We start from the raw sequence: 27775 nt of genomic DNA on the forward strand, positions 1-27775 counted from the left end.
ATAACAAGTCTAGAGTTACAAAATAAATCCCAGACTCCTGTATATGCTACAGTGTCCTAAAAAGTAGAATCAGTGAGAGAACAGTAATATTGAGGAGGGTACCACATATTTACGGTAAAAATGAATTGACGTAAGTACTGGTAATTTTCCGGATTGCCTTGGAACTTTCTGTTAACACTGGAACTGAGTGTTGTAATCTGTAGTCCTAAGTAAATACTCTTCACGCTGTTTTGAAAAGTTTATGTAACTTCTCTCTAAAAGATGTCGACTGCAGAGACAAACACTTGGTGTATTTGAATACATGGATAACATTGGTGAATGTAGTAAGTTTTATTTTAAAACATATTATTAGAATACAGACAATACAAGTACAATTTATTTGTTTATTCTATAAATCGAGTAGCTGCAGTTAAGTATTTGCACTTTAATTAATATCTTACGAACACAGCTGTATTCATAATATGTGTAATAAAATTAGCTATTTTATCTTATTAATTATAAGTGCCTTTATTACTGATTTTCTTGTGGTATTTGTAGTTAAAATACCAGAAGAAGAAACTCCCAGGTTTTTAAAATTAGAAGAAGTCCTTGTCATCAACTCTTTAACTCACTTCAAGTCTGGACTCTGATTTTAGTAATCCTGACTGATATTGTCTGCTTTTATGTCTATGAGAAAAAAGGTAATGTCATTATGGAGTATTTAAATATCCCAGATCATTTACTGAAGTACTCTAAACATTTGCAAAATGTACATTTTAAACATCAGAACTAGAGTTTAATTTCATAATGGTGACCAATCTTTTTATGATTGTGTTCACGTATATGTAATAAGGAATAAGTGTTTTCAAATATTTTCAAAATGCAAAAATCTATTTCTTTTGCATACTTTTGACTACTGGACAAGTTTTACACTTTAGCCACATTCTAACCCACCACTCTCCTGGATCTGCATGTCACCATGAAGTATTTCATCCGGGCCATTTGGGGAGAAAGAATGAAAATAAGAAAAATATACAAAATAAGAAAGAAAACATCACCCCCCAAAAATAGGTTAAAGTGCAAATTTTCTTTTTATTCTGATTTCATTTTACAGCAGAAATTATGTAAAGCATTCAGAAGACATATTCCACATATAAGGGCAATATTCAAAAACACTTTGCATGGCCTCAGCAACAAAATATTCTTTTTGAAAACATCAACAAGTTAGTGATGCTTGTGCATGCATGTTTGTAAAACAAACAAACAAAAAGAAGGGTTAAAAACTAGGCTACAAAACGAAAGAGAGAAATGAGCGGTTGAGATCGGCTTGAGAACACAACAGCAGGCAGGATGATGGTACAGCAGGAGATGAGAGAGAAAAGGGAAGACAGGGGGAAAGAGGAGGAAGGAGAGGTCTAGCCGTAGGTTATCTATAAGGGTCTACCATTCTAGCATGCAATGTGGTGTTTGGCCACGCCCTCTTGAAACAAGGCCTGAAAGATTATACGGTTCATTTCTAGGCGGACGTTTGAGAACAGAGGCTACCTCTGCACGTTTTACCACCTGCTTACTGTAGCAAAAGTTCTTACCTGTCAGTCTTTACTTTATCTTAGTTACACACTCTTTACAGTCATCATCCTCTGCGAAACATGATCCTGCTGATGGAGTTTCTGTGGTGTGGGATGGTATTTTGTTTATTGTACAAGTTGTTGAACTGATGCCTGTGTGTGTACATATGTGAGGGAGTTTCACAAAGTCATCTTTAGCTTTGGTGGTGAGAGAGGGAGGACAGTTTAATGTCTGTTCAAGAGGAACTGTCCTCAACATGGCCGTCAGTTAGATAAAAAAAACAAACAAACTGAAAAATAAACGCCAAACATGAAGATTGTTATGATGATGGAGATGTATTACTTACAGTGCCTTTAAAAAGTATTCATAACACTGCAATTTTTTTTCTTCTGATTTTGTCTTGTTTCAACTACAAACTTTAATGTATTTCATTGGGATTATCGGGTGGCTATGAAGTGAAAGAAAAGGAATACACGATTTTTAAGATGTTTCAAAATATACCTCTGAAAAGTGTGGCAGCCATTTGCATTCAACTCTCTTTGCTCTGATACCTCTAAGTAAAGTGCACCCAGTTGCCTCTAAGGTCACATAAGAGAGTCAAATGTTTTATAGAGAAAATTACTGAACATCTTGAAGTCCAAGGAACAGAGCAGACAGGTCCGGGAGAAGTCGTGGAGAAGCTTAATGCAGGGGAAAGCTATAAAACAAACCTACAAAGACAAGGCTGTCCAGTCAAACTGAATGGCTGAGCATAAAGAGCATTAATCAGAGAAAGATTCAATCAGCTCCTCGTTACTCTGGAGGAGCTGCAGAGCTCAGCTGGGGGAATTTGTTCACAGAACCACAGTAAGGTTTTTGCACCACAAACCTGGCATCTATAGAAGGGAAGCTGACCAGATTCACGAGAAGCTGCATGAAGCTAAAAAGAGGAAAAGTCCTGGAGAAAAACCAAGAGTCTGTAAAAGACTTGATCAGAGCTGAATTTTCCACTGGGATGACCCTAAATATGCAGTCAGAGCTACAGCAGAATAGTTTCGATCAGAGCATATTCCAGGCTGAATGATCAGTCAAAGCCCGGATGTAAAATCTAACTGAGCTTGAGCTTAACAAAGAAAATGGGCTCAATTTTCAGTCTCTTTAGGTCTGAAGAGCTGGTAGAGACCACTTATTGCAGCCTTAATTGCACCACTAAATTCTGCATAGAATTAATATGGCGAGTTGCATCAAATGCATATCACGCTTTTCATATTTTTATTACCAAAAGATTTAAAAAAAAAAACCAAACATGTATCAATTTCCTCAAATTCAACATGTTAAGGTCTGGGATTGTAACATGACAATCCGCTGATCCGAACAGCAACTTTCCATGAAAAAAGACGTTTGTGTTGCTATTCGAGCTTCGTTATCCCAGTTCGCTAAAGGGATTTGGGTCCTGCTTCAAGATCAGCTGCGCTTGCTTTATGAATGCAAGCTAAGCTTTGTTTGCAACAGTATTTATTAGTGTATTGTTTTTGTTGTGAGAAAGTACAAGGGTTTAATACTTTTGCAAGACACTGCAAGATACTGTAATTCAGAATAATCTAAAAATTGCCCATTATAGGATCTGGTGAGTACATTAAAGTCAAGAACATTTGCATCACTGTAGTTTCTTATTACTTGCTTTGAATGTCATTTAAATTTAGACAAAAATCTACAAATCTAGGAGTATTTTGAGCGTTTTTTAATTGATTGAGCCATGACACACCTTAAGTGATGATTTTTTTGGAGGGGGTTATAAGCGCATGTGTGTCAAACATTCACGTTAAATCTGAAGGTGCTACACAGTGACTGAACAGATGTTATAGTATAAACCATGCACGCACACATACACATACAACCAAATGTACACAGCCTCCACATGTGGTACACTTGCGTTAATGCAATCCACATACCATCTCCCTGTCCTTCAACCCTGAGTATAATCTAAAGGAGAGATTTCATGCCTCCCAAAGACACAAGCACATGAGAGAAAGAGTGTGGCCTTATTTGCGTATGAGCCAGACTGTGTACGTTTGAGTTCCACGCTGTGTGTGAGCACATCGGAGTCAGCGACCAAGTGACAGAAAAAAAAACAATCCACAAAGAGGATGACTATGAAAGTAATTTAGCCAGATAAACATGTTAGAGTTCTGTTTAGCAAAATTATTTTCTGGGAGTAAAATAAGAGTGAGATTCAGAAAACACACGAGTCTCCCAATAGTGATGCTGTGAATTGGCATGTGATAGTGCCTCTCATAGACAGAAGCAGAATTCAATGGGTTTTTTTTTTCCTCCTCTGATAGGTACACACAAAGGTAGGGGAGATATTGTCATATTTGTTAGCCCGACATAGTCACACATATGATCAATTAGGCCATGAGCGTCCATTCATACCAGACAAATTAGGGTTTTTAACAGAGAGCAGAACACTGTCAAGTTCAATTTTAACACACAATTTAGGAAAATAAAGAGATAACTGGGAACATTTTTGGAGAATATACAATACTTCCTGATATTAGTTTTCTGTTGTTGAGCAGGCACTTTCTAAACAAAACTTTCCACAAGATTAAACTACATGTCGTACAATTATGGCAGTGACAATGAGGAAAAAGAAAGAAAGCAAAAAAAAAAAAAAAAAAAAAAAAGAAACAAACCATGAGTTCAGAGACATTCTGTTTGAAGATGGAAAGCTTTGACTGGAGGCCGGGCTGGATCTGCTGTAGGTGAGATCGATGGTCTTAATAAAAGCAAGTATGTTGCTGGAGCACAACCACACAGTAAGAGATGTTAAATGGATATAAAAAGTCTACACACCTCTGGCTTTGTAATGTAAAAAAAAAAAAGTGACAAAGATAAACTTTTTCCTCCTAAACAAACTGAAATCTTTTAGGCGAAACAAAGACCCCTGAAATAAAGTGGTTGTATAAGAGCGTAGATCCTCTTTTGTGTGTTTGAACTCCAACACTCTCCTGTACCTGCCATGTGCCTGGGCTGCTAGGATGGCAACACAAATGCCTTCTCTTACAACGAGATTGATCCAACCAAAAATCTGTGAAGCAACCTTCAAAGTCTTCCAAAAGCATGTTTGGAAATGCATTACGCTTTGACAGAAAAAAGGTTGGACTTTTTGTTGTTTTTATTTTGGTGGAACTGCGGGGGTTTAATCAAATGAGGAGAATTCTGAACAGCAAGCACCAAACCTTCAGGTTTCTGCTAGAAAGCTGAAGATGAACAGCCGGTGCTCAGACGTATCATCTGAGGAGGGCTGTGTACAGCGGAGGCTCTCGTAATATGGCAAATTTGGATAATTTTCAAGTAAGAGTGAACAAATATTACCAAGTCAACATGTGTCCTGCTGATAGACTCTAACTCAAGCTGTAATAAAATCAGAACATGTTTCAGGAAAGCTTTAGTTTAGGGTTGTCCACACTTTTGCAACCACGTTATTATTATTATTTAAAAGATTTCAGTTTGTTTTTAACTGAGTGGTAAGGTTCACAGAAAAAAAAGAGTAAATAAACTGAATTTATAAAGCCCCATCCCCAGACAAAAGGTCACCAAGCTCCCCCCATGTTTTCCTGTACTATACAGTTCAAATTAAATTAAGCAAATAAGCAGTTTCATGTAAAAGTTTATACACCAACGCCTATATATAAGCCTATGTTTCACATTAAAGATGGTAAGAGATGAACATCTTTTTGTATCACAGGATCCTGGCATTTTAATGTGTGCAGACTTTTTACACCCACTGTGGCACCCTCTTCTCTTCATTATTCACCAGTCATAGCATTCACATTTTAACATCATCGGCAACTTTAGCATCATCTTTTATACTTGCATCGTCCCCATCATCACTTTATGCATAAATCTACCTTTTCAGACAAACTTCAGGACTTGTAGGTCTACATCTGAGCTAGAACTAGGTTACTATTGTTTACTGTCAGCATGTGCTGCCTCTGTGGATCTTGCTGATAACTTTAGAGTTCTGGTTTCCCCAGCATAACATACTGTGTTTGTTAGGCAAAAATAGCATTCATAATGATTGGCACTACTGGCAAAACGGGTTTAATTTTTGCTAGCCAAGAAACAAAAGCACAAAGTGTAAATGTTTATTTTATTTTATTTTTTTCGTCTGAAAGATCATGGTTTCAGCTTACTTTGTTTTCCCACTTATAGTTCTAATGTTAGATTTTTCGTTTGCATGCTTTTAAGAAAATGTTCTTTTTCAATAACACTTATACTGGATACTCTTAAAGTGAAGCAGTTAAAATCCTCTCACAGTCCATAGCCACTAACATGTTCTTTTAGCTGTTTCTTTTGTCTTAAATCTCATGCACATTACTTTGTCTGTATTATCTACATTATTTACAAGCAATATGCAGTCCTGTGTACCCAGATCTCTGTCTAAAGTTCTCGTTACGGGAAGTAAAATAATTTATAATCTTAAATACAGTCTTCTTATGAAAAAGTTTCAGGGTCCTTGTATCCCCTTACCTCGTCAGTTTATATACAGAAATATGCAATAGTCCAAAATATGGATTTGATCGCCCATATAGGGCTAATACAGGGAGCGATGCCCTGTATAGGGGCAAGTATAGGACCCATGTCCTTTACAGAGCAAGCATAGAGACCTCTTGGAGTCAAGAAGAAGTCAAGGCAATGTTATGTGACTCTGTCCTCAAAACCACAGTCAGGATTTGGAGGTTCACGCAGAACAAACTAACAGAGACATTTAACCATTGGAACATGTCATATTTTATCACACCGGGAGGGGAGGGGTTTTTGAGTTGGGGGACCAGTCTCGAGTTAAGCCACTCTTGAGCCAGTTAAAGAAAGAATTAGACCCTTAAATAAATACATAATAAATAAAGCACCCAAAAAAGAAGTCGTTTGTCCTTACACAGTTCACATTACACAGGGCAAGGATAAGTCGATGAAGACATGAGACACAGTTACACATAGAAATACAAAAAGAAACAACACTAAAGCAGTTTGGCAAGCATGCAGGAGCTCATAGCTCAAACACATGCATTGAATTGAACGAACACGGACACACCACGTCGGGCGAGCAAAAGTGCTGCCGCTGAGAACAACTCCATACAAAGTCCATGTAGCAAATTAAGACATCGTTATTCAGGCCGCTTCCCTTTTCTCTAACAATGCTCCTTGTACATTCAAGTGCAGTTCCTCCCCCCCTTTTTTTTTTTTTTTGATTAGGTGACTAATAGCTTTGTAAGCCGGTGAGTCAGAGTGGTTGGGTGATACTGTGAGATACTGAATCAGCAGAATGATTTGCCACTGTAGCCTTGTAGGATGATATAGAGGAGGAATAAGCGGGGGAGGGGGAAACCTTGCATGCAAATGCAACACAGAAGTGAGTTTTTTTGGTTTATGGTTTCTTATTCTTTCACAGATCTCTGTTTGGATACAAAAAAACACAGTGGGTTTTGTGTTTTCTGCATGTCAAAGTTGCCTCTTTCGCTAGCCAGCTGTTTCCCGTCGGAGCCTCTTCAGCACATCCAGCCGCTTGTCTTAAACAGCAAGATGTTGTCAGGCACTTCCTCTTTTTTTTTATTTTTTTATTTTTCCTTTTAACTGCTTGTCCCGCTCGACAACTTGCTCTTGCAAAAAAACATACCCATGAGGAGTGCAAAGAATGCCATGAGGTTAATGTGATGGCCTCCCAGTTAAACTGGAGGAGGATCAGTGCTGTGAGCAGAGCCTGGTTCTGGGACTCTGCCCAGCAGTATGTCTGTCTGAGCTGCCATGATGGACACCTATCCTGTCCTCAGTCTGTCTGGGAAGAGTTTTTTTTTTTCCTCTTGAGAAATGAGGCCAGGGAGGTTGAGAGCAAGGAGGAGAAAAGAGGGGACAAGGAGAGGCTGGGCGATGGAAAAGGAGAGGAGTGGGGTTGGGGCAGGAGAGATGGATTGGGGGAAAAGAGGGGAGGAGGGTAGATTGATCACAGGCTGATGGGGCTGTGTGCAGGGCCTGGTGATGCATTCTCAGGACCCCTGGCCTTTCTCTGCTCTCTGGCCCTGAGGAGAACCAAACACACATTAGACACAGTCAGAAAATACGTTTAGAAGGTCAGTGTGTACGTATGAAGTGGCTCGCTAAGCTATTCACATTGCATTTTGTCACATTACAACCACAAAATTCAGTCTATTTCACTGGGAGTCAATATGAGAGACCAACACAAAGTAGCGCATGCTTTTCTTACATATAAAAAACCTGAAGCTTAGCATGCATTTGGATGCAGCTCCTCCGACTCAACATTATGAAGAGAAACCTGTTGTTGCAATTACAACTGCAAGTCTTTGCACATCCAAAACTAAATCTTTGACCCATTTTTCTTAAAAGAAACAAAAAGAGCGAGAGCATCTGTGAACAGCAATGTCTTAACAAATTCTCAGTCAGTAGGCCTGGACTTTAACTGTCTCGTTCAAGCACATGAACAAGCTTTTACCTAAACCGTTCCATTGCAGCTGAGGTTGCACATCTCGGCTTGTAGTCCTACTGGAAGATGAACCTTCTCTCTAGTCTTGACTCTTTTACAGTCTCTAACATATTTTCTCACAGGATCTGTAGTTTTAGCTCTGCTTTCCATCCTTCACGACTACCTTGGTACTCTAATCTAAAGGCCAGATCTGTGGAATGGATGGCTAATGGTAGAGGATTTCCCCACCTGAGCAGTGGATCTCTGCTGCTCCTCCAGAGACACCATGGGCCTCTTGGTATGAGGCTGATTAATATTCTCCTGTATTTTGCAGTTTATGTGGGCAGTCATTTCTTGGTGGGTTTGCAGTTGTGACAAATTCTTTTCATTTTCAGACTTTTGATTTAATAGTGACTCTGAGTTGTTCAAAGCTTGGAATGTTGTTTATATAACCTAACTCCAATTTAAACTTATCCACAACTTTCTTCCTGACCTGTCTGTTGCATTTCTTGTTCTTTCTGATGCTGTTTGTTCACTAATGTTCTCTAATAAACAGCAAAGAAATTTCCAACATACTTCTCGTGGTTTCATCTGAAAAAAAAAAAATCTATTGCTAAGCTTCCATTTCCTAATAAAATATATTGAACTTTGTGGTTGCAATCAAACAGAATCACAAAGTGATAAAATACTCTTGCAAAGCACTTCAACAGCAAGTTGGTTTTCCTTTTTGATATCATCCCTCAAATGTCAAAGAGAAATCAGTAGATGTTTGACAAAATCTCCTTAAATTCATATCCTTACACAGCAGACGTACACTCAAATCCTCTGTACCAGCTCCATCCATCAAGGCACACAAAAATTTGCATGCCAAGCAACCCTCGATGTCCCCTTGTGATAATCGGAACATGCCCCCAAGAAGACCGTATGCAAGATTTGCGTCTCTATCTGTCAGTCATGCACATTTATTGTCATCATTCGGCAGTCCTTCGAGGCAGACAGAGAGAGATAGGGATGAAAGAAGAGAGCAGGAGGGAAGGATAATGATCCAGGAACTCCTCTAACTCTCCCTCTCCTTCTGCTGTCATGCAAACAGGTATCAGCCTTTGAAAGAGAGGGACCAAGAGGGGACTCACCTGTTTCAGAGGCCTGTGGTCCATCAAGGGGCTTCACAGGAGCAGCAAAACAACAGCAACTATTAGCACCGCTGTTAGTCTGTGTATGTGTGCTAGTGGGTGGGTGGTATGAGAGTATGACATGGTGCCCTTGTGTGTGTGCACGTACATGAGTTTGAGAATGTGGTCGGAGGTTCACGGCTCACCTGTGGCGGCAGCGGAGCAGGAACCTCAGGATCTTGCGAGCAGCCTGGTTCTGTTTTTTAGTTAGGATGCTGCTGTAAACAAAAGATAGCGGTAGATGCTTTATTGACGTTTCTTATGCAATCCCAGCGACGTCATACCTGTGTGTGCACATGGAGCACCTGAGGGAGTGCTTATAGGAGCGGTAGTATTGCTGGATGAGGACTGCTGCTCTACGACTCTGCTGGAACTTCCTCTGCTCATGGAAACTCCGGAAACGACTCTGGATCAGGATGGCTGCCAAAGTCATCCTCTTATAAAGTGCATACTGTAAGGGAAGACAGACATGAAGCATGATGTTAGCAAAAAAGTGACTTCTGAAATTTCTTTGTATATTTTTTTTCTTACTTTTCTACATGGCCTTCCTCCAGTATTTTTACTCCTTGGACCTTTCCACATTTTTTATGCTACAACCACAAATGTAATGTGTTGTCTTTGGATTTTGTGCAATCTTGCAAAATTAAAGTGATCTTACGCATGTTTTTTTTTTCATGTTTAACCTATAGATATCTGAAAAGTGTGGCTTGCATTTATTTTAGCTCCCTTTAATCTGATATCACTAAATCAGTTTCCTAAGTCAGTCCACAGGGGACTGTGTCCTGAATGTCCTGATGTTTCCCTGTTTCATCACAGGGAAACAAAGAATTGGTCACTGGCATGTTCCTGGAGAGCTAAATAAGAATAGCTTCATACAGTAGTGTTGGCAGTACATGTAGAAAGAATGAATAAGGACTCATTTGAATACACAATTCCCATCAGCATAAGTAAAAATGAACCAGAGCTATTTGCTGTGTGAATCAGACACTGAGATGAAGCAGGAGCAAATGATTGTTTCTCAGTCCTTTCTGAGAGTTTTTACGTCTGTTTTTAGTGCCCATAATGGCCATGAAGGAACATTAATTTCCAGTCAAGACATTCAGAGTATTTTCTTTAACACCTACAAGTTATATTTACACATTTGGTGTAACACAATCCATTCCAACAAAAAAAACCCCAAGTCTCTATTAACATCAGAAATCCTACCTGCTTGTATCTCTTGTAGCAGCGTTGAATCACTGCTGCAATCTCTTTGTGTTGTTCCTGAATGGGACCCTGAGAAGAATGTTGGAAATAATTTAACCTAACATTGCACATGTAACAAAATTACATAATGTGATGTGATCAGTTCAATGTAATTTACATTGAACTGATCACATCGAACCCCTGACTGACAACAGTGCAAGAAAGCATCACAGAGCATCAGCCGCACAATCTGCAGGAGCAGAAGTGGAGGTCATACTTGCCTTGTGTTTTCTGAGGGTGTGCAGAGCACGCCTGATGGTTTCGTACAGCTCTTGCTGCTCTGACTCAGTCATGGCTAGACAGGAGGAGTTTGCTTTCAACTTCTCCTCCTGCATAGCTGCACAGAGGAAGGAGCTCCAGTCAAAGGGAGACGAGGGCGCTTGGTTTGCATGAGGAGTCGGCTGCTCCTCCAGCCCTGAGAGTGAATTTGGTTTGGGGCTTGTAGCCTGGGGCTTAGATTTCAGAAACCTGCACAGAAAACAAAAATAAAACCAAGGTACCAAGCTGAATGCTGTGACAGTAACATATATACTTAAAAAATGACTTCACATAGAAACTTCTTCTTGCATTTTCACTTCACGAGAAAACATTTAATGAATTATTTAAAGAACCATGGTAATATCAGAGATTTAGACTCACCTTTCCACCTCATCAAGGTAACCAGACAGTGACTTTACATCACTGCTGATGCCAACCTTTGCAGAATCTGTTTCAGTGACTGTAGTCTGCTTAAGCCTTCCTGCTGAAGCATCCATGATGTGATCAGCAAGCATCGTGATGTCCACCTATAACATGTGAAGGAAGTTTTAAAGTTAACTTTTCCTATCTTTTGCATGGAATCGTTACTCTTTATGTATTTTTAAAAATGTATTCCTTGCACCAAAACATTTGCTGAGTAGAGCAAAAATAAAACTGCTCACTATACCTGCAAGTCATCTGAGTTATCCTGGTAGGTCAGCAGCTCAGTCTCCTCTCCCCTGTCGGACAGCACTCTCTGCCGCAGATGAATGGCCAACCGTTCTTTTCCTTGAATTCTCCGGACCAGACTGTTTTGTCCAAGAGACCGTCTCAGGCTCCACATGTTGCCCCCCTCAGACCTCCTTATCCTGGCCTGCAGGTGAGAGAACGGGGCACTGGGGAACTGGGGCCGGTCCGGGGTGGAGCTGGAAAGAGGTGCTCTCTGGTAGGTGAGCTCAGTTTTTTGGAACTTGGGTAAGACGGATTGGAGAGGATTAAGCCTCGGGGAAGAGTCAAGGAGGGAGCTGATGGTGTTGGCGCCGGGGGCTGAGTTGGCGAGCTGCTGTTGGCTCGCGGGGTTAGATTTGAGACGCTTGGCAGGGGGTGGACCTCCTTGTTCCACGTTGGCTCCTGGTTGGGGTGTTTGACCAGTTTGGCTCCAGCTCTGGTTTAATGGTTGGCTCTCTGTTCTGCTTCTTCTCACCTCTGCACAGGTGAAAAAAAAAAAAAAGTTAAAAATGACAACAAACCTTACAACGCACCGCAAATTCCTACCAAAAACGACATCCTGCTCAGTCACAAAAATGACCAGAGTTCAACTAAGCCAAAAAGTATTCAAGAATTAAAAATCAACACTAATTCACGACGTGAGGAGCTCTCATGTCTTAGCAAACCAAAATGAATGTTGAAGGAGAAACGTCTTGTATTAGATAACAGTGTCACTATAATTTGGCATAATTTGTGAAGTGGTGCTTGCCTGTGTTAACACATAATAACAGTGTCTTGCAAAATTATTTACACTCTCTTAGATATTTATATCTAACATCTTTAACATCTCAAAATGTTTTTTACCTGTTGTAGTCACATTCTTCAATGTATTTTACTGGAAGTTAATGAGATAAGCTCACGCAACAAAATGAATAAGTATAGAAATTAAGGAAAATGATCCATCACTTGTACTTTTTTATTAATTTGTTTTTTTACAAAGAAAGTCCTCTAATCTGCTACCCCAAAATAAAATCCAGTGCTGCCGACTGCCTCCAGAAGACACTTAATTAGTACAGAGTCAACAGCCGCCTGCGTGTGACTCAATCTCAGGATAAATCCAGCTGTTCTGTAAAGGTCTCAGGGGTTTGTTAAAGAACATTAGTGAACAAACAGCATCGTGAAAAGGCTGTCCTGTTTGCATTTTGCTGCAAGCTATTTAGGGAACACAGCAAACATGAGGAAGAGGGCCTTTGTGTCACACGAGACAAACACTGAACGCTGCGCTTTCATCTGAAATGCTGTTTACCGGAAAACCACCTCAGATCACTGCGAACACAGGACTGCAACAGTAAAATACGACGTCAGAGTCACACTGTGGCATGTTCTTCTTTAACAGGGCCAGGGAAGCTGGTTATAGATGGATGGAGCAAAATACTGTAAAATCTTAGAGGGGGGTTCACCTTCCAGCAGGACAGCAACTCTATGCAATGCAGCGAGAGCAACAATGAAAGGGTTTAGATTACAGCATATTTATGTGTTATAATGGTGAACACATATTCAGGGCTCACATTTCAAATCTCTATTATCAAAACCTTTGAAAAACATTGTATGGAACACTATCACAATTTGATGAAGTTCTCACAAGACAAAAAGTAAAGACGTTCAAGGAGTATACTTTTATAATTCACTGATTTTATCCTTGAGAATTTAGATTTTTTACATTTTTTATAAAAATGCATTGGCAGTATTATTAGACTTCTACAAATTTAGTAGAAGGTGGTGTTAACGTTGCAAAAAGAACATAATTAATGTTTTTATCCTTCTTTTCAGCTTAGTGCCATTTAGTCTCCCCAGTAAACATTAAGTATATCTAAAGCTGGGATAAAAGCTCAGATAGAGCTTTTCTAAGTTAAGAAAATCAGTCTGCCAGTGCAGCGTATAACACAAGATAGAAAATGGTGCTTAGTGAGCTTGAAACAGGCTGTTGGATGGATTTTATGACTTTGGCACAATTACTGACCACATTTGTGCAGAATACTCCCTTAATACCAGCCAAAATCCTTATAAAAACGTTTCTAGTTAGTTTCCTTCATCAATTAATACCTCAATCCTGAGCAAAATATATTATGCTTCTGAAAAAACAAACACAAGATGCTTTTGGACCTGGGGTTGGGTTGGTGCTTGAGCTGCTGTTGATTCCTCTGTTCTGTGATCCTCCTTTCCACTTCTCCATCCAACTGTCCGCAGGCTGTCCCTTAGTTTGAGGACTCTGCTGCAGCTGCTCCAAGAGCTCGGCCAATCGAGTGTGACCACGGGATCGGGCGATATTCAGCGGCAGGCGACCCAGAGAGTCAGGAATGGCAAGAGCTCTTGGGTCCCACTGGTACAGAACCAGTGCTGCCTCAGTGTGGCCCAAAGCACACGCCCACATCTGCAGAAGATAGAATAACATCAATCTCATACACACAGGAAAAAAAGTGAAAAAAAAGAAGAATAATGTAACAGTATTGATCACTCACAAGTGGCGTGCAGGAGAAGTGGTCGACGTTAAGAGGATCCACTTCCAGTTCCAGGTCAATGCTGTCGGCATGCTTTGTGCTGTGGAGCGAAGCAACAAATGAGAAATTACTTCATCTTCACAGTGGAGGGTCACGTCTGAGTGTTACTCACCGCCAGCGGATGAGTGTCTGGATGAGCCCCGCGTATCCCTGAGCTGCGGCCAGATGCAGCAATGTCATTCCTCTGGAGTTCTTACTGTGGACGAGCTGGTTTGAAGAAGTCCAACAGGGCTGGGACATCATCTTCTCACACACCACCACCACACGACCCTCAAATGTGCTCTGATCAGGGGGGCTCTGATGGTTGGAAAGGAAAAAAGGCAAATTAAATAAATGTTGGGAAATCTTTAATCCAAATGTCTAGCTGCCAATACTACTCTCTGGCTTTGTTTGGGTTCTGTCCTGCTGTTTCAAATTTTTATTTTTTTAAGTTATGAAAAAAAACAACAATATCCTGGGCTAGAGAGGTAGCAGGTATGGAATTATGAGATTAAAATATCATCTTTTGCTTTATGCATCAACTCATATTTCCTTTTCCTTTGTATTATTTTTGTGATGTCAAAATAGTAAAAAAAAAGCCCATGTTTTGGTGGGTGAGTTTAAGGACAAAACATGTGAAGAACCTCACGTTTTGTTGCATTCAATGAATAGAGGGACAAAAATTCAATTTTTCATTACTGTACCTGTCAATCTCTGATCTATGGGAGAGGATTGGGACCATAGAAAGAAATAAAAAGAATGTTGACTTTAATCTCAGATTTTTTTCTGTGGATCTAATCTTATTCTCTACTGATCAGAGTCAATTGAGGAAACATTTGTTGAGTTAACTCTCTGTCCGGTTGATTATTGTATCTCCTGATTCCTCTGGCTTTCTGCAGCACATTTACAGGAAAATGTAAAAGAATGCACTTTATTTTTTAGATCAGTAAATGGATTGAAAAATGTGACAAAGATAACTCATAGAAGTGTATTTTTATCAAAATTATTTTTGTGTTTATTTTATATGATTTGTTAAGGTTTAGGGTATTCAATTCTGTCTGTGCTTGTAAGTTCGAAGAGAATAACACGTTGCAGGACAAAACTTCATCTTTATGAAACACAGTTTTACAAATTAACCTTGATTGATTTTCTTAACTTTGATGCTTTTTCTTCTTCTTTCATGTTAGACACTTTTATGTAGTTGTACATTTCCACACAACAGACTCCATGTCTTACTTGAGACCGCTGATCATTGGCTCCTCCCCCCTCCACTCCTCCACCCTTGGTTGCCATGGCTTCTGAGCCAGGGTTCTGATTGGTTATTTCAGCCATCCTTTGCTCCATTTGCTCCAAACGCTCCAGAATGGACATCCTGAATTGGGTGTCTGTGGAAATGCAGGTCAGAGGTTTAAATCTGTTTACCTTACTTAGGTAAGTGGGCTTTACCGAGTCCTTCTTAAAAAACCCCTGTGTAATCCCATCTTCTGCTCGCTCTCTTAGTTTTCTGTTTTGGTTACTACCTATTTTATTTATGCTCCTCAAAGCACAGGATCAACAGGGATGGTGGAGCAACACGTTCAACTAAAGAGCTTCCATCTTACTGACATCTTGGTGAGAGCATTTTACTCCTAATAGAACGTAAAAAAAACATCCCTGTATCGTAGCTGTCATACACATTAATGCTCTGTTGTTCTCTCAAGAACACATCAAACAAAAACAGATTCACACAGACTGTTTCACAATAACAGAATATAATTCAACCATCCAGCAGCTGTCTGTATATATGCAGGGAAGAAAAGCATTGAAACCATTTTTTTTTATATGCAGATATTTAAATAGTTTTGATTTGAGTTTAGAGTAGAATATGAGGTTTAATTACTGTTTTTTTTTTTTATCACCAGAAGCTCCACAGCTCCATTGCTGTCAAAATAAATTTACTAGTACTTCGATAATGGCTCTTTAGCATCACAAAAAGGCTAAATACAACTTGTCTTGCGAAGACCTCAGGGATTTTAGAGAACATTAGTGAACAAACAGCATCGTGGAGTCCATAGAAGATAGGTCAAGGATAAAGTTGTGGAGAAGTTAGGGTTATGAAACAATACCTTGACTTTTGAACACGTCACTGTCCATTGTTATTTTAGAAAAAAAAATCCAAAAGTATCTAATGAATGCAGTCGTACAAGTGAGAAAGCCTCCTCAGTTCTGTGTTGTTGTCATGGGCCTTTACAGGAGCAAGAGACTCTTTCTATTGTGGTTGGAGGGATCAGTGGAGCTGTCCCCTCCTCTTGGTGCTGAAATCGCACAGGTCAGCCAACAAGAATAGACAAGGAACATTGTTTACTTCAGTCAAACAATTTTCTGTCTTACTGCAAATATAGCTACAGTCATGAGTTAAATTGCAAAAAAAAAAAACGGAAGAAAAGGGTAAGACTCCACGGCAACGAATTAACCCAGCCGCCTTCACGTCTTTCAACTGCAACATGGCAGATAAGTGCGATCCTAACGCAGCAGCTGTAAACAATACACACCTGAACGTCAGTAGAAGAGCGCGATGAGAAGATACCATCAGAGTCTTTGTGTCTGCTGCTGTTTTGGTTTCTGTTCCCGCTTCTGCTAAACCTCCATCAGTCTGAGCTCACAGCCTCGCTTCTCCAGCCGTAACCCCCCCCCCCCCCCCCCCCCCCAAAAAAAAAACAACAAAAAAAAAACACAAATAAAAAAAATAAAAAAAGCGGAATGCAGGGAGGGACGGACGGAAGGAAGGAAGGAGGGAGGGAGAGACCGAGAGCCGTCTCTCCACGTTGTGTGTGTGAGGGGGAGCAGCGCTTCAAATCCGCCCGCCACTGTTCGAGCTGCGGGAGGCTCGCTCGTCATCGCCACAACAGACTGCACAGACCTGGGCATTAGCGTGCTGGCTGTGCCGTGTCCAGACACGTGTTTAATAGCAGAAAGCAGTTTTGTCCCTCCCCTCCCCCTCCTCTCCTGGAGTGAGCATTTGCCCTCATATGTGAAGCCAAAACAGAGAAAATGTGCAGAAACAAGACAGGTCGCGTCTCGATGTCCTCACTTACGGACAAAGACGCAGCGCATGTACATTTATCGGCTCCCATTTACAAGATCTGTCCGCAGTTGTTACTGTCAAACGGAGCGCCGTGTGTGCCGTCATGTCCTTGTCCTTTATTACAGCCAACAGTCAGCATGCTGTGACTAAAAAGCCGCATTGCCGCATTGCGCAACGCAGAGACGGGGGCGAAAGCGGAGTCAGGACATGGATCGCCGATGGGACCCATGTGTTTCCAGGCTGCAACTGCATTGGGAGATATATTTACACACAGAGGCTGACCCTGGAGCCGTGAAGACATCTGCAGTAATTGCCTCCAAAGATTAGCGAAAGAACGTGTCATTGTCCTTTAGCGTCGTTTAAATCCGCGTTACATGCAATGAAACTCACAACAGGTTACACAACCAGAGGTGAATGTAAAAAGTGTGACTCTGGTGTATGCTCACGCCTTAAAAATATGCACCAAACCACTGTATTGTCCCATTTTCGATCTATCGATCAATCAATCAACCAACCAATTCGAATTAATTTGCCAATTTATGATCAATTTGCATGCAGACAGAATGCAACAATAGGAGCAGCTTCAAGACCAGTCCAGACATATAATGACATAATGCTTCTCAAAATAGTTTTAGCACAAGTCATTTAACACACACGCACACGCCCCCCACGCGCGCACACACACACACACATATATATATATAAACCAATGCTGAAAATAAGGAGCAAAGCAGAAAATGAATTAAATAAAACCCACAACCAATTGCATTTAGAGGTTACCTAATTACTCAGAGTCCACCAGTGTGTAATTTAATCTCTGTATAAAACCAGCTGTTCAGTGAAAACAGAGATTTTGTTTTGAAACTATAGTTTCAAGCCACACATGATAAAGGTCAGGCATAGCAAGCCTTAGTGGGAATAAGGTTTCATTTTCCCAAGCCTCACTAAGAGAACAGATAATCCATCATCCAAAAATGAAAAGATTACAGCACATGTGTGAAGTTACCAAAACAAAGTCATCCACCTAAACTGACAGGTTGGGCAAGGGCAGCACAACTCAAAGAAGCAGCCAGGAGGCATATTTCTGGAGGAGCTCCAAAGGTCAATGGAGCAGGTGGCTTTGAAAAAAAAAAGCTGTATGAAATCCTGTTTGGAGTTTGTCAAAACCTATTAAGGGGATACAGCAAATATGTGGAAAAAGTTGCTCTGGTCAGATTAGGTCAAAATTCAACTTTCTGTCCAACAAGAAGAAGCAGAAAACAAAAAGTCTCTTAGAAGCTGGAAAAGACTTGAGATTGGGTGGAATACAAATGCGCAACACTTCTCAGTCTTTTATTTATAAAAAAATATTAAAGACTATGTCTGAAACCATCTATTACTTTCCACATGAAAATGGTGGAAGGTGTGAACCATCTAGTAGAGTAAAAAAATAATAAAATAAAATAAGCTTCCTCTTATGAACCAGGAAAACAATACTTGTCTTGATTATATGGGTCAATTTCCGTATGTAAGTCAGATCTTTTAGTTGTTTTTAGGGGTTTGTATCAAACAAATACATGTGAAAACGACACAGAAACAAGTCTTTCGCTAACAGCAAATGTATTACATTTCTCATAGTTTTTTTTTTACCCCTCCAGGGGGTCTTTTGTGGGCTCTAGTGTCCCTTATATGATAGTAGGCTGACAGGAAACAGGGAAGGAGAGGGGGGAAGACATGCGGCAAATGTCGTCGGGTCCGGGAGTCGAACCCGCGACGGCCGCGTCGAGGACTCAAGGCCTCCAAATACGGGTCGCGCTAACCACTACGCCACCACGGCACGCCCACATTTCTCATAGTTAAAGTTCATTCATTGTACTTTGTTTTCTTATTTTCATCCTGCTATACATCTGTTGTCTTTGTGAACCTTATTTTTTCATCACCAAATAAAGAGAAACACACGGACAAATACTGAACTATTGTTCATTTCAGGAGTGGGTCAGTCTGCAACCCAAAGCATTTGTGCTTAGGGCACCCAAGTAGCTATTGCCGGCCCTGGTTATAGCGTATCTAAAGCACATCCATTTCCTGGGCTTCACCCATTTGTGTCACTGCTGCTTGTTATGTTCTCTGGAAATTTCATATTTAAGTATTGCGTGAATATATATAGAGAATATAATAAAACACAACCAAAGCAGTTAAAAACATGTTTTGTTTTAATTTTCTTCACCAATTGATGTGAAGAGAAACAGTAACACATGTACCCACATCTTCTTCCATACATCCACTCTCAGACAGTCCTCCATCTAGTAACTTCAACCACAATACAGTATTTTTTTATCAGGCAGAGAAATAGGCTGCAGCATAATGTGACTAAAATACAGAACCTATCTTAGGTCAGCACTGACCATGCCTCAGAAACTCTAAAAAAAATCACCAGCATCTAAATTTAATAATTGTTCAAATGAGGCAGCCTTATTTGATTCATATGTAATTACATGTTCAGTGTGATTCTTTTTAAAACTTAAGAGCATGTGTCAAATTAGGACCAAAAGTACTTCTGCTTTTCATTCAGCACAGTTAAAACCTTTTCTGTATCTTTGCTAATGACTTCCAGAGGTCCCAACTGGGGCACACGTAGAACCAGTGACTGGTTCTATACTGCAGAGAGGGGATAGCATTTATCTCCTCAGAGTCTAGATCTTTCATGACCATATCTATTTAAAGGACAAAGGGATTGTGAAACAGGGGCAGCAGAAACTGGATTTTTTTTTCTGAAGAAATTGAAACAAACATCAGTCCCTGCAAGCATTCCCAGAGTATGCACAAAGCTGTGGTTGGGAGAGGGCTGACATACGGCATCTCAGCATGGTACTCCAGCTGCAATATGGTAGATAAGACGGCCCTGCAGTGGATAGTAAGGGGAGTTGAAAGGGTCCCTACCCTCTGTCCAAGATCTGCTTCAGAGCTGCTGCAGGAACAAGGCACTGAGAGACTTCTCATACTCTTTCCCTGAACTGCTGCCATCGGGCAAACTGCAACATCAAAAGTAGAAACACCCGACTGCTACACAGCTTTCTGCCTCAAGCTGTTAAAAGACTGAACTGCTGTTATTATCGTTCAGTTTATAGTACAGCACTTAATGTATGCTCAAGCTATACATTAAGCTATGTTTAAGCTATACATAGCTTATACATAAGTTTTCTTTTATCCATTTAATCACTTTTTATTCTAACCTGTTGAGAAATAATTTGTACAATCACTTACAGTATAACTTTTCTCATTCAAAAATGTGTCTGACACATTCAGACAAATGTCGAGGTGTGCATGACTGAAAGACTCTTTCCTCTTGAATGTGAACAAACGCGTTTATCTCTTCAGTAAACAAATATTTTCTCTCACCATCCAGGGACAGCCAGTCGTGCTGAGAAGATGGCAGTGCTGGTAGATCACGTGCCTTATATTCAAACACCACAGAAGAAGAGATGACCTCACCACCCATGGCCACCTGCAGCATCACCAGTCCTGTGTCATGAGCTGGAAAAAAAGACAGATATCAAGAGATTATTAGAGTTATTTTTTAGTTAACACTGAATAAACTCCACACAATTTAGATACATACAAAATTATTAATTCAAACCTAATGTTGCCCTAATACGGATTATACAAACCCCACAGCAAGGTAGAGGGCAATATTTACTATATTTTCCTATGTCTTGCTGAAAGAATATTCTAAACTGACCTATATCTTATTTATCCAGCAAACACAGAGCCAACTCCTTTCTACATCTTCTTTACCATCTTATACGTCTACCTTATCTCTTTTAGCCTTTTTTTTTTTACATTTGCAATGTCTTTGTGCTCTGAAAAGCATTCTGTAAACACAAGAATATGTGGAATATTAGGTGTTTGATACATTTTCTTCTGGGTTAATTTATTTTGGAGAAAAGTTGGTGTGTGTTACCTGGGCAGTAGCAGCGCAGCACCCCGGGCTGGATGAGCGCAGCTGGGACACTGATGTGGTCGAAGAGGCAGCTGTATTCACTGCTGGACTCCAACCATGGACCAGTAATCAACACCTTTACTCCCCCCTGTGGAGCAAAAAAAACCAAAAAAGCAACCATTTTCTGACAGGATTATGTAGCTCAAAATCTTTACAATGAAACTAGGAGCCATAAAAACCTCTAATAATGAGAAAGGGATGTGGATACCACAGCAACAGCATCAAAACTGAAAACTTGTTTTCAGTCAGCAAATACATCAGCAAATAGCAAGTTCTTTGATGAACTCTATGCTTATTTATAGTCTAAGATAAGCCTGAAATGGGATTATTTAATGACCAGTCATTTACATTTAAGAGTTGGATTATAACTAACCTCAAACAAAATCTATAAGGGTTAGAGCAGTGGAGGTGGACACCCTGTCTTCGTAGGTTTGCAGTGGTTTGTATAAATAATTAAGTTGAAAGTACTCAAGGGTCATATTTTTTTTTCTGAGAAAAATGGCAAATCATTTAATAGTGAATTATTTTCTATTTATCTGCATGTTGATCAAATAAATAATAACGCAGATTATTCTAGTTCTGAAAAAGGGTCTTACATGCTTGTTTTTATTAAAAGGAAGTTGTTACCTGACTATTTGGGTTGAATGTTTTATGTTTTGTTGATCTACAAAATGTTTGAAAACTTATTTAACTAACATTAAAGAATGGTTGTACCCAAGTCTGTTTTTAAAAGTAAAATGTTCAGTGTTTCAGGTCTTACTTGCTATTATGTTAAAATGAAAGCAAAAAAAAAAAAACCCAAACAAAACAAAACAAAACATGGTTTTTAAAAGAGAAAATATTGTGTTGTACCTAACATTTCGCATTTATATATAAAAAAAGAAAATCATACAAAATTGTTTCAAGGGCCACAAACGGCCCTCAGGCTACATTTTAAATACCAGTAATTTATAAGTAGCAGACTACAGGGTGCATAACACAAACTTTTTGTAAACAAAATGTTAAAAACCATGAATCATTTTCTTTCCACAGCAAAATTGTGCCCTAAGTTATGCTGGTCTATCACATAAATTCCTAATAATACACATATAAGTTCATGATTTGAACAAAATGGGGAGTTCAAAGGGTCTGAGTATTTTTGTAAAGTACTGTGCATTTTGGATGTTTTTTATGTTCTGAATTTCTTTTTTTTAAAAATCCCAGACTAAATCTGCAGTTAAATGTGGGTTTTATTTAATAATTGTTTATAATTATTTCCGCTATGAGACTGCTTTTAAGACATGGTGGTTCAAAGATGAAGAGTTTCCTCAACTTTCATCATAATTCAATGATAGAACCGCTGCCTGAGTTATTAGAAGTGGTACACGCTCAAATTAATGAGGCCACCCAGGGGAATCTGGGGAAAAATTGAAATTTCATTAAAACCCAATCAGCTGAGTCTGAAATATTCGGCCTCCTTAATGACCACATACTGTAGCCAAGCTGTCAGTACAAACTGGGCTAAGCGTGATTGCAACAGTTAACGTCAGTACAAGCTACCATCAATCATGTGGAGCATGGACTAATTTTCCTGTGGGGAGCAGTGATGAGTAAATAATGATTACATGTTGGGTTTACTAACCTCTGGATAAGACCACTCTGGGGAGTAGTCCGTCACGCCGAACAGCCTGCCAGTCTCCTGGAGCAGTCCCAGTGCCCCCTGCTCCACCTCGGATGCCTGCAGGTGACCGGCCGCTGTGCTGTGTTCCTCTCCTACCGCGCCCTCCTGGGGCATCAGGACCCCAGAGACTGCTGCCGCCACCCCTCCCCCAGACCCCTCCACGGAGATGAAATCATTGATAAGATCGGAGAACTGGCTTCCAAATGACGCTTCAAACCCTTCCAGACTGATAGCCGCCCCGGCCCCAGCTGTCGTTGCCGGTACCCCTGCACCTTGCTGAGGTAGCGGAGAGCTGTAGAGAGCACCTTCGATGTTTGTACCTACACCTATCGACTGAGGACTGGCCACCACTGAACTACTAGCACCTGAAATGCTCACGCCATTACATATAATTTCATTTTCCGTTCCTCCTCCGCCACCTCCACCCTCATCCCCCCCTCCGGTGTCATCTGTGGGCTGGAGAAAATGCTTGGCGTCAACACTCGCATAGGCCTCATGAGGATCTCCGGCCTTGAGGAGTAAATCTTCTCCATTTTCTGTCGGTTTCTCTAAGGCTGCGACCTCCTGGTGGCTCCTGCTGTCTGGTTGCTCAACGTCTTGTGTTGTCAGGGGAAACGACCCGACTGCTGCCGCTTGCCCATTCCTCGCACACAGCGCCTGCTGGTCTGTGCTCACTTGGTGGAGGTGTGTATGCGCTTCTCCGTTAGTGACAGGAGAGTCAGTGACCATCGGGGGGAGGCCGATGTAGGCCCGCGTTTCGCTGGATTCCTGCGTTGCCTTGGTGCCGTTGACCTGCAGCTGAGAGGGCTGGGTTGTCTGGGGGGAGGTCTGGAGGAAGAGGCCCGGGGAGGGGTGGTGTGAAGGCTGGTTCAGACTTGAGACACAGGCTGATGACATGACAGCACTGAAGTCCATCTGTTCCAGGGTGGTGCTGGGGCTAAGGCCAGTTCCTTCGCCCACGTAGCTGCTCTGGGTCGCCAGCGGCTGCTCCAGTGGCGTAGCCTCCGTCTTGATGTTGTTGACGAGTGCCGGGTTGTAAACAAAGCCGTTTGTGGAGCAGTGGAGTCCCCCATCATCACCATTGCATCCCTCTGTCTTCCCTCCACCTCCCCCGTACGTCTGGCCCTGCTTGGGATTGTTGAGGAAGCAGTCGGGGTCAAAGGTCATGGTGGTCTCAGGAAGGCTGACTCCAACTCCAGAGTCTAAAGAGCTGGACAGAACCAACTCTCCTCCTTCACCTAATCCCACACCTCCACTGAACGATGCAAACCTCTGGTTGTCAGGGGCGACAGCCAACAGGATACCCGTGGCGGTACTCTCGTGGGTCGAAGCCAACAGGTGGGTGTGGCCGGCCGAGTATACCGAATCGCCAGTTAGAGTAGTGACCTCTGACATGAACACAGCAGTGCTTTGTGACAAGCCGGTGCCAATGGCAAGAGCTGGGCTGTCAGCCATGTCGCTGGCAATAGACAACGGGGAGCTCTGGGTGGTGTCGGGTACCTCCACCTGGTTGGTTGAGGTGGAAGAAGACACTTCCATGCTGCTCTGTGGGAGAAGGGAAGGTTTGGCTATCCTGCCATTCCTCCTCTCGCCTCCACCTGCCCGACTCCTCCCCCCGCCAGGATTGGGCTCAGTCTGGCCCTCCGATACATCACTGTTCTGGACCTCCGTGCCATCTGCTTCCTCAGCTCTCTGGCCTGCTGCTACACTGGTTCCTACTGCTGTCCCTCCTCCTGCTCCGGACTCCTGTTTGGATGAGATGATACGCTGCTTCACACTGGAACATTTCTGATGCAGGCTGCTTCCGGCACCTGACAGAAAAGACAGAAAAGAGAACAGGATTCAGGAAAGTGCGCAATTTCCTGTTCTACCTTGTCCTTGAAAAATGATTATACATTTATAAACCATAAAATTTATTGCATTTTAGTGGAAATAGGATGTGAAAGACTAAACCTAAGAAATGCATAATTGTGAAGTAAAAAGACTTTTTACAAATAAAAAGCTGAAATCTTTGGAATGCACTTGAATGTATCAAATCATTCTAAAATCCAAAAATAAAATCCAGTGGAACCGAGTAGATTCAAGAGTCACAAAATAAAGTCCCCCTTTGTGTCGTTTAATTTAATCAAAGACACAGCTTTTCTTTGAAGGCCACAGAGGTTTTGTTAGAGAACATAGGGAACAAACGGCATCAGGAAAACCAGCAACCGTAGTAAATGGATCAGGGAAAAGCAGAATTAGAGTATAAAACACCTTAACTGACATACCAGCCAAGGAAAGCAGTGATCAGAAAAGGAGAGAGACCCTGAAGGAACAACAACCCATCAGCAGAACAACTAGCAACTGTGCCATCCCTAATTTGGGTATTTTTGGAAGAGTGGCAAGAAGAAAGACATTGTTTCCAGTTTGCCATAAACTATGAGGAAACACACCTGACATGGTCCTAAGGTTCTGACCAAAACAAGGCTAAGTGACAATTTTTCTCTTTAACACAGGGTAGTTGATCAGAGTTGAAGGGAAGATTGTTTGGGATCAAACATGGCAGCAAAAAACCCAATATGGACTCAAAAAACCCTGCAACTGAGGCAGTGATTCACTTTCCAGTAGAAGAACACACTTTAGATCTGAATATGAATCTGTGACAAAGCAAAAGCTCTTTATCCAATCTGAATGAGGTTGTGCCTTTTTGCAAAGAGGATTGAAAAAAAAACACCTTTGTATCACCTGTGCCACCAGTGAAAGGAGGTTCCACACTTTCATATTTGTATTTGTTAAAACAAACAAAAAATAACCAGCATAATTTTCCCTCAGCCTCACAATTATGAACAAAAGTCTGAAACAAGACAAAAAAATGTAAAACAAAAAACAAGTCAAAGGATATGAATCTTTTTGCCAGATTGTAATTAGAGAGGATGTAACAGCACCCTCTACTGTTCAGAACCTATACTGCAACGATTACACAAGTACTCTGATATAACTGTCACAAACAAGGTGTTAAGATACATTCTATGTATTTGTTGCTCTTTTCCGGGAAATTAAACATCTAATATGCAAACCACATGTTTTCATTTACATTCCCAGCGTTTTGCAGTTTTAATTTCAGAGGTAACACCTCCCACTCATCATCAACAACCACAAGACACAGGCAAAGGGACACGAGAAAGCAGAAGGCTCTGTGAACAATTAGCACATGAAGTAGTACTTGCATCAACAAGACACACAGGTTCGGGCTCATCTCAAACTACCTTTCTAGACCACATCAACAAAATAGATTGACTTACATAATGGTGTGTGGTTATGGGTGTGTCAGTGAGGATACTGAAATTATCTAGTCCTTCACGCTGTTTCATAAATATAAAATGCTTTATATTTTAGCCATGCTTGCCGGTTTGCTATAAATTTCTCCGTTTCATGGTTGCAGTTTGTGTCTGCCTCTAGGTGGCAGCATGACTCTGATAGCTGCAGCAACCAGCGACTTACTACATGTGGTAAAACCTGGCTAAATTACAAGTATTCTGGAAGTCTATCTAATATTAACCACGGATTAATCTAACTGAAACAAATCACTGCAGGAAAAAGATTTTTATTTTTTGCCAATAGCTCAATTTTACAAGCTTTGCGATACTAAATTAAACTGACAAAAGTATGAGAAACTCAAAGCAGCAACATGTTAAGGTAGAGGTGTGAATATTAAATGAAAAATTAATCAAGTGATCAGCTATATAGTGGCCAATAATTTCCTGGCAGTCAGCTAATTGATTAATGAAATCAACTAATGGTGCCGTCTGTACTTTTATAAGCAGCTGGATGATTTAATTATCGACAAAACTGTTTAGCGTCAAATAAAAAGACCATTTTCAAATTTTGGTACTGAAAAGACGTCAAACCTCACTGTAAAACTGGGAATGCCCTAAATTATTATTTAGTAAATTGCTCTTAATTGATAACTCTCAATTTGTGCAGATAAGGATGAAACTGAACGAAACACCTAAGTATAAATGAATGAATTACCCTTTTTTGCACGCAAAAAATAAATAAATTTAGTAAGACTTTATCAAAATCATAAAATCTTCTGATTTGACTAATTTTAACCATGTCAATTTTATTTACCGACAACAACTACAAATATAATATATTAATATATAAGTAACTACCCCCTATAACTACCATGTATGCAGCAGCATAGTGGGTAGCATTGCTGTGTGTAGTATATGATTTTCCTAAGCAAGTGACTTTTCATTGACCTCGATATTAAAATGAGACTTGAGTTTAGAAAAGTTCATAATAGACACAAGAAAGTAACTTTTTTTTGCTAAGATAGTTTAAATGTTTATTGCATGCTGCAAGCAAAGGCATCTGCTTCAATGAGTCATTCACTGCAGGGTATTTAATCACCACATTAAATGTTTTAACATTCAGATGATAAATGTTTACCAATTAATACATGGCTGTTATATAGCTGTTTCACATACAAACACATACATGAATGATTATCACAAACCATTTATAGAAGAAGGTTAAATAATGCATATTTTACAATCTCCTGCGCTCCATCCTGTAAATAATTTAGTCATTTGCAGTACTATTCACATTGTTTTCTACTGTTCTTATGTAATTAATTTAAATAAGCACCAATTAGTACTCTAATTGGTGCTTATTGTTGCTTCTAATAATTTTTTATTGTAATTTTTTTTTAGATTTTATGTACTTCTAAATCATGATGTTTTAAACTTTAGAATAGTTAATGCTACTGTGACAAATACATTTCCTACTTGGAATAATAAAGAATATAATCTAATATATTATTTTTTTTGCTCTACTAGACTGACTCATTTAACTTGTCAGCCAGTGTGAGAGAGTGGCAGCCCATTTTTGAAATATAAATTTCACTGTGTGATGTTGGCCCTCTCTTTGCTTCAACTATAGCAGCCTCAACTCTTTCAAACTTTCCATAAGGTTTAAACATTTTTTTCTGAAGCACATTTCTGAGGTCAGACACTGATGTTGGTTGAGAATGTGTGGCTTGTAGTGTGTCTGCTTTAATTCATCCAAAGGTGTTCCTTTGGGCTGAGGTCAGGAATCCAGTAAACCTCTTCCACACTAAACTTGCTCATCGCTGATTTGCTTTGTCTACTGGAAAATCATGTTGCAGCAGCAAAGGACCATTC

At 40.4% G+C, this 27775-nt stretch overlaps 1 protein-coding gene across 4 annotated transcripts in view; it reads right to left on the reverse strand.

Moving 5' to 3' along the window:
* Positions 1-1047: 1047 nt before the first annotated feature.
* LOC116710468 (calmodulin-binding transcription activator 1-like) overlaps positions 1048-27775 on the reverse strand; it is a 79354-nt gene continuing 52626 nt past the window's right edge. Inside the window, exons 8-22 of one of the 4 annotated variants that reach the window (XM_032549521.1) lie at positions 22569-24418; positions 20909-21035; positions 20347-20481; positions 15141-15289; positions 14038-14222; positions 13887-13965; positions 13531-13798; positions 11348-11865; positions 11062-11207; positions 10644-10890; positions 10384-10452; positions 9483-9628; positions 9324-9392; positions 9139-9169; positions 1048-7604 (exon numbers count right to left, since the gene is read on the reverse strand). In XM_032549521.1, the coding sequence (XP_032405412.1) occupies positions 7572-7604; positions 9139-9169; positions 9324-9392; positions 9483-9628; positions 10384-10452; positions 10644-10890; positions 11062-11207; positions 11348-11865; positions 13531-13798; positions 13887-13965; positions 14038-14222; positions 15141-15289; positions 20347-20481; positions 20909-21035; positions 22569-24418 (4052 nt within the window). In that variant the 3' untranslated portion in view covers positions 1048-7571. Of the gene's footprint in view, positions 7605-9138; positions 9170-9323; positions 9396-9482; positions 9629-10383; positions 10453-10643; positions 10891-11061; positions 11208-11347; positions 11866-13530; positions 13799-13886; positions 13966-14037; positions 14223-15140; positions 15290-20346; positions 20482-20908; positions 21036-22568; positions 24419-27775 lie in introns of all 4 variants that reach the window. The other 3 variants (XM_032549520.1, XM_032549519.1, XM_032549517.1) reach the window with 3 other exon arrangements.

Source organism: Xiphophorus hellerii, chromosome 20 (assembly GCF_003331165.1).
Source record: "Xiphophorus hellerii strain 12219 chromosome 20, Xiphophorus_hellerii-4.1, whole genome shotgun sequence".
NCBI lineage: Eukaryota > Metazoa > Chordata > Actinopteri > Cyprinodontiformes > Poeciliidae > Xiphophorus > Xiphophorus hellerii.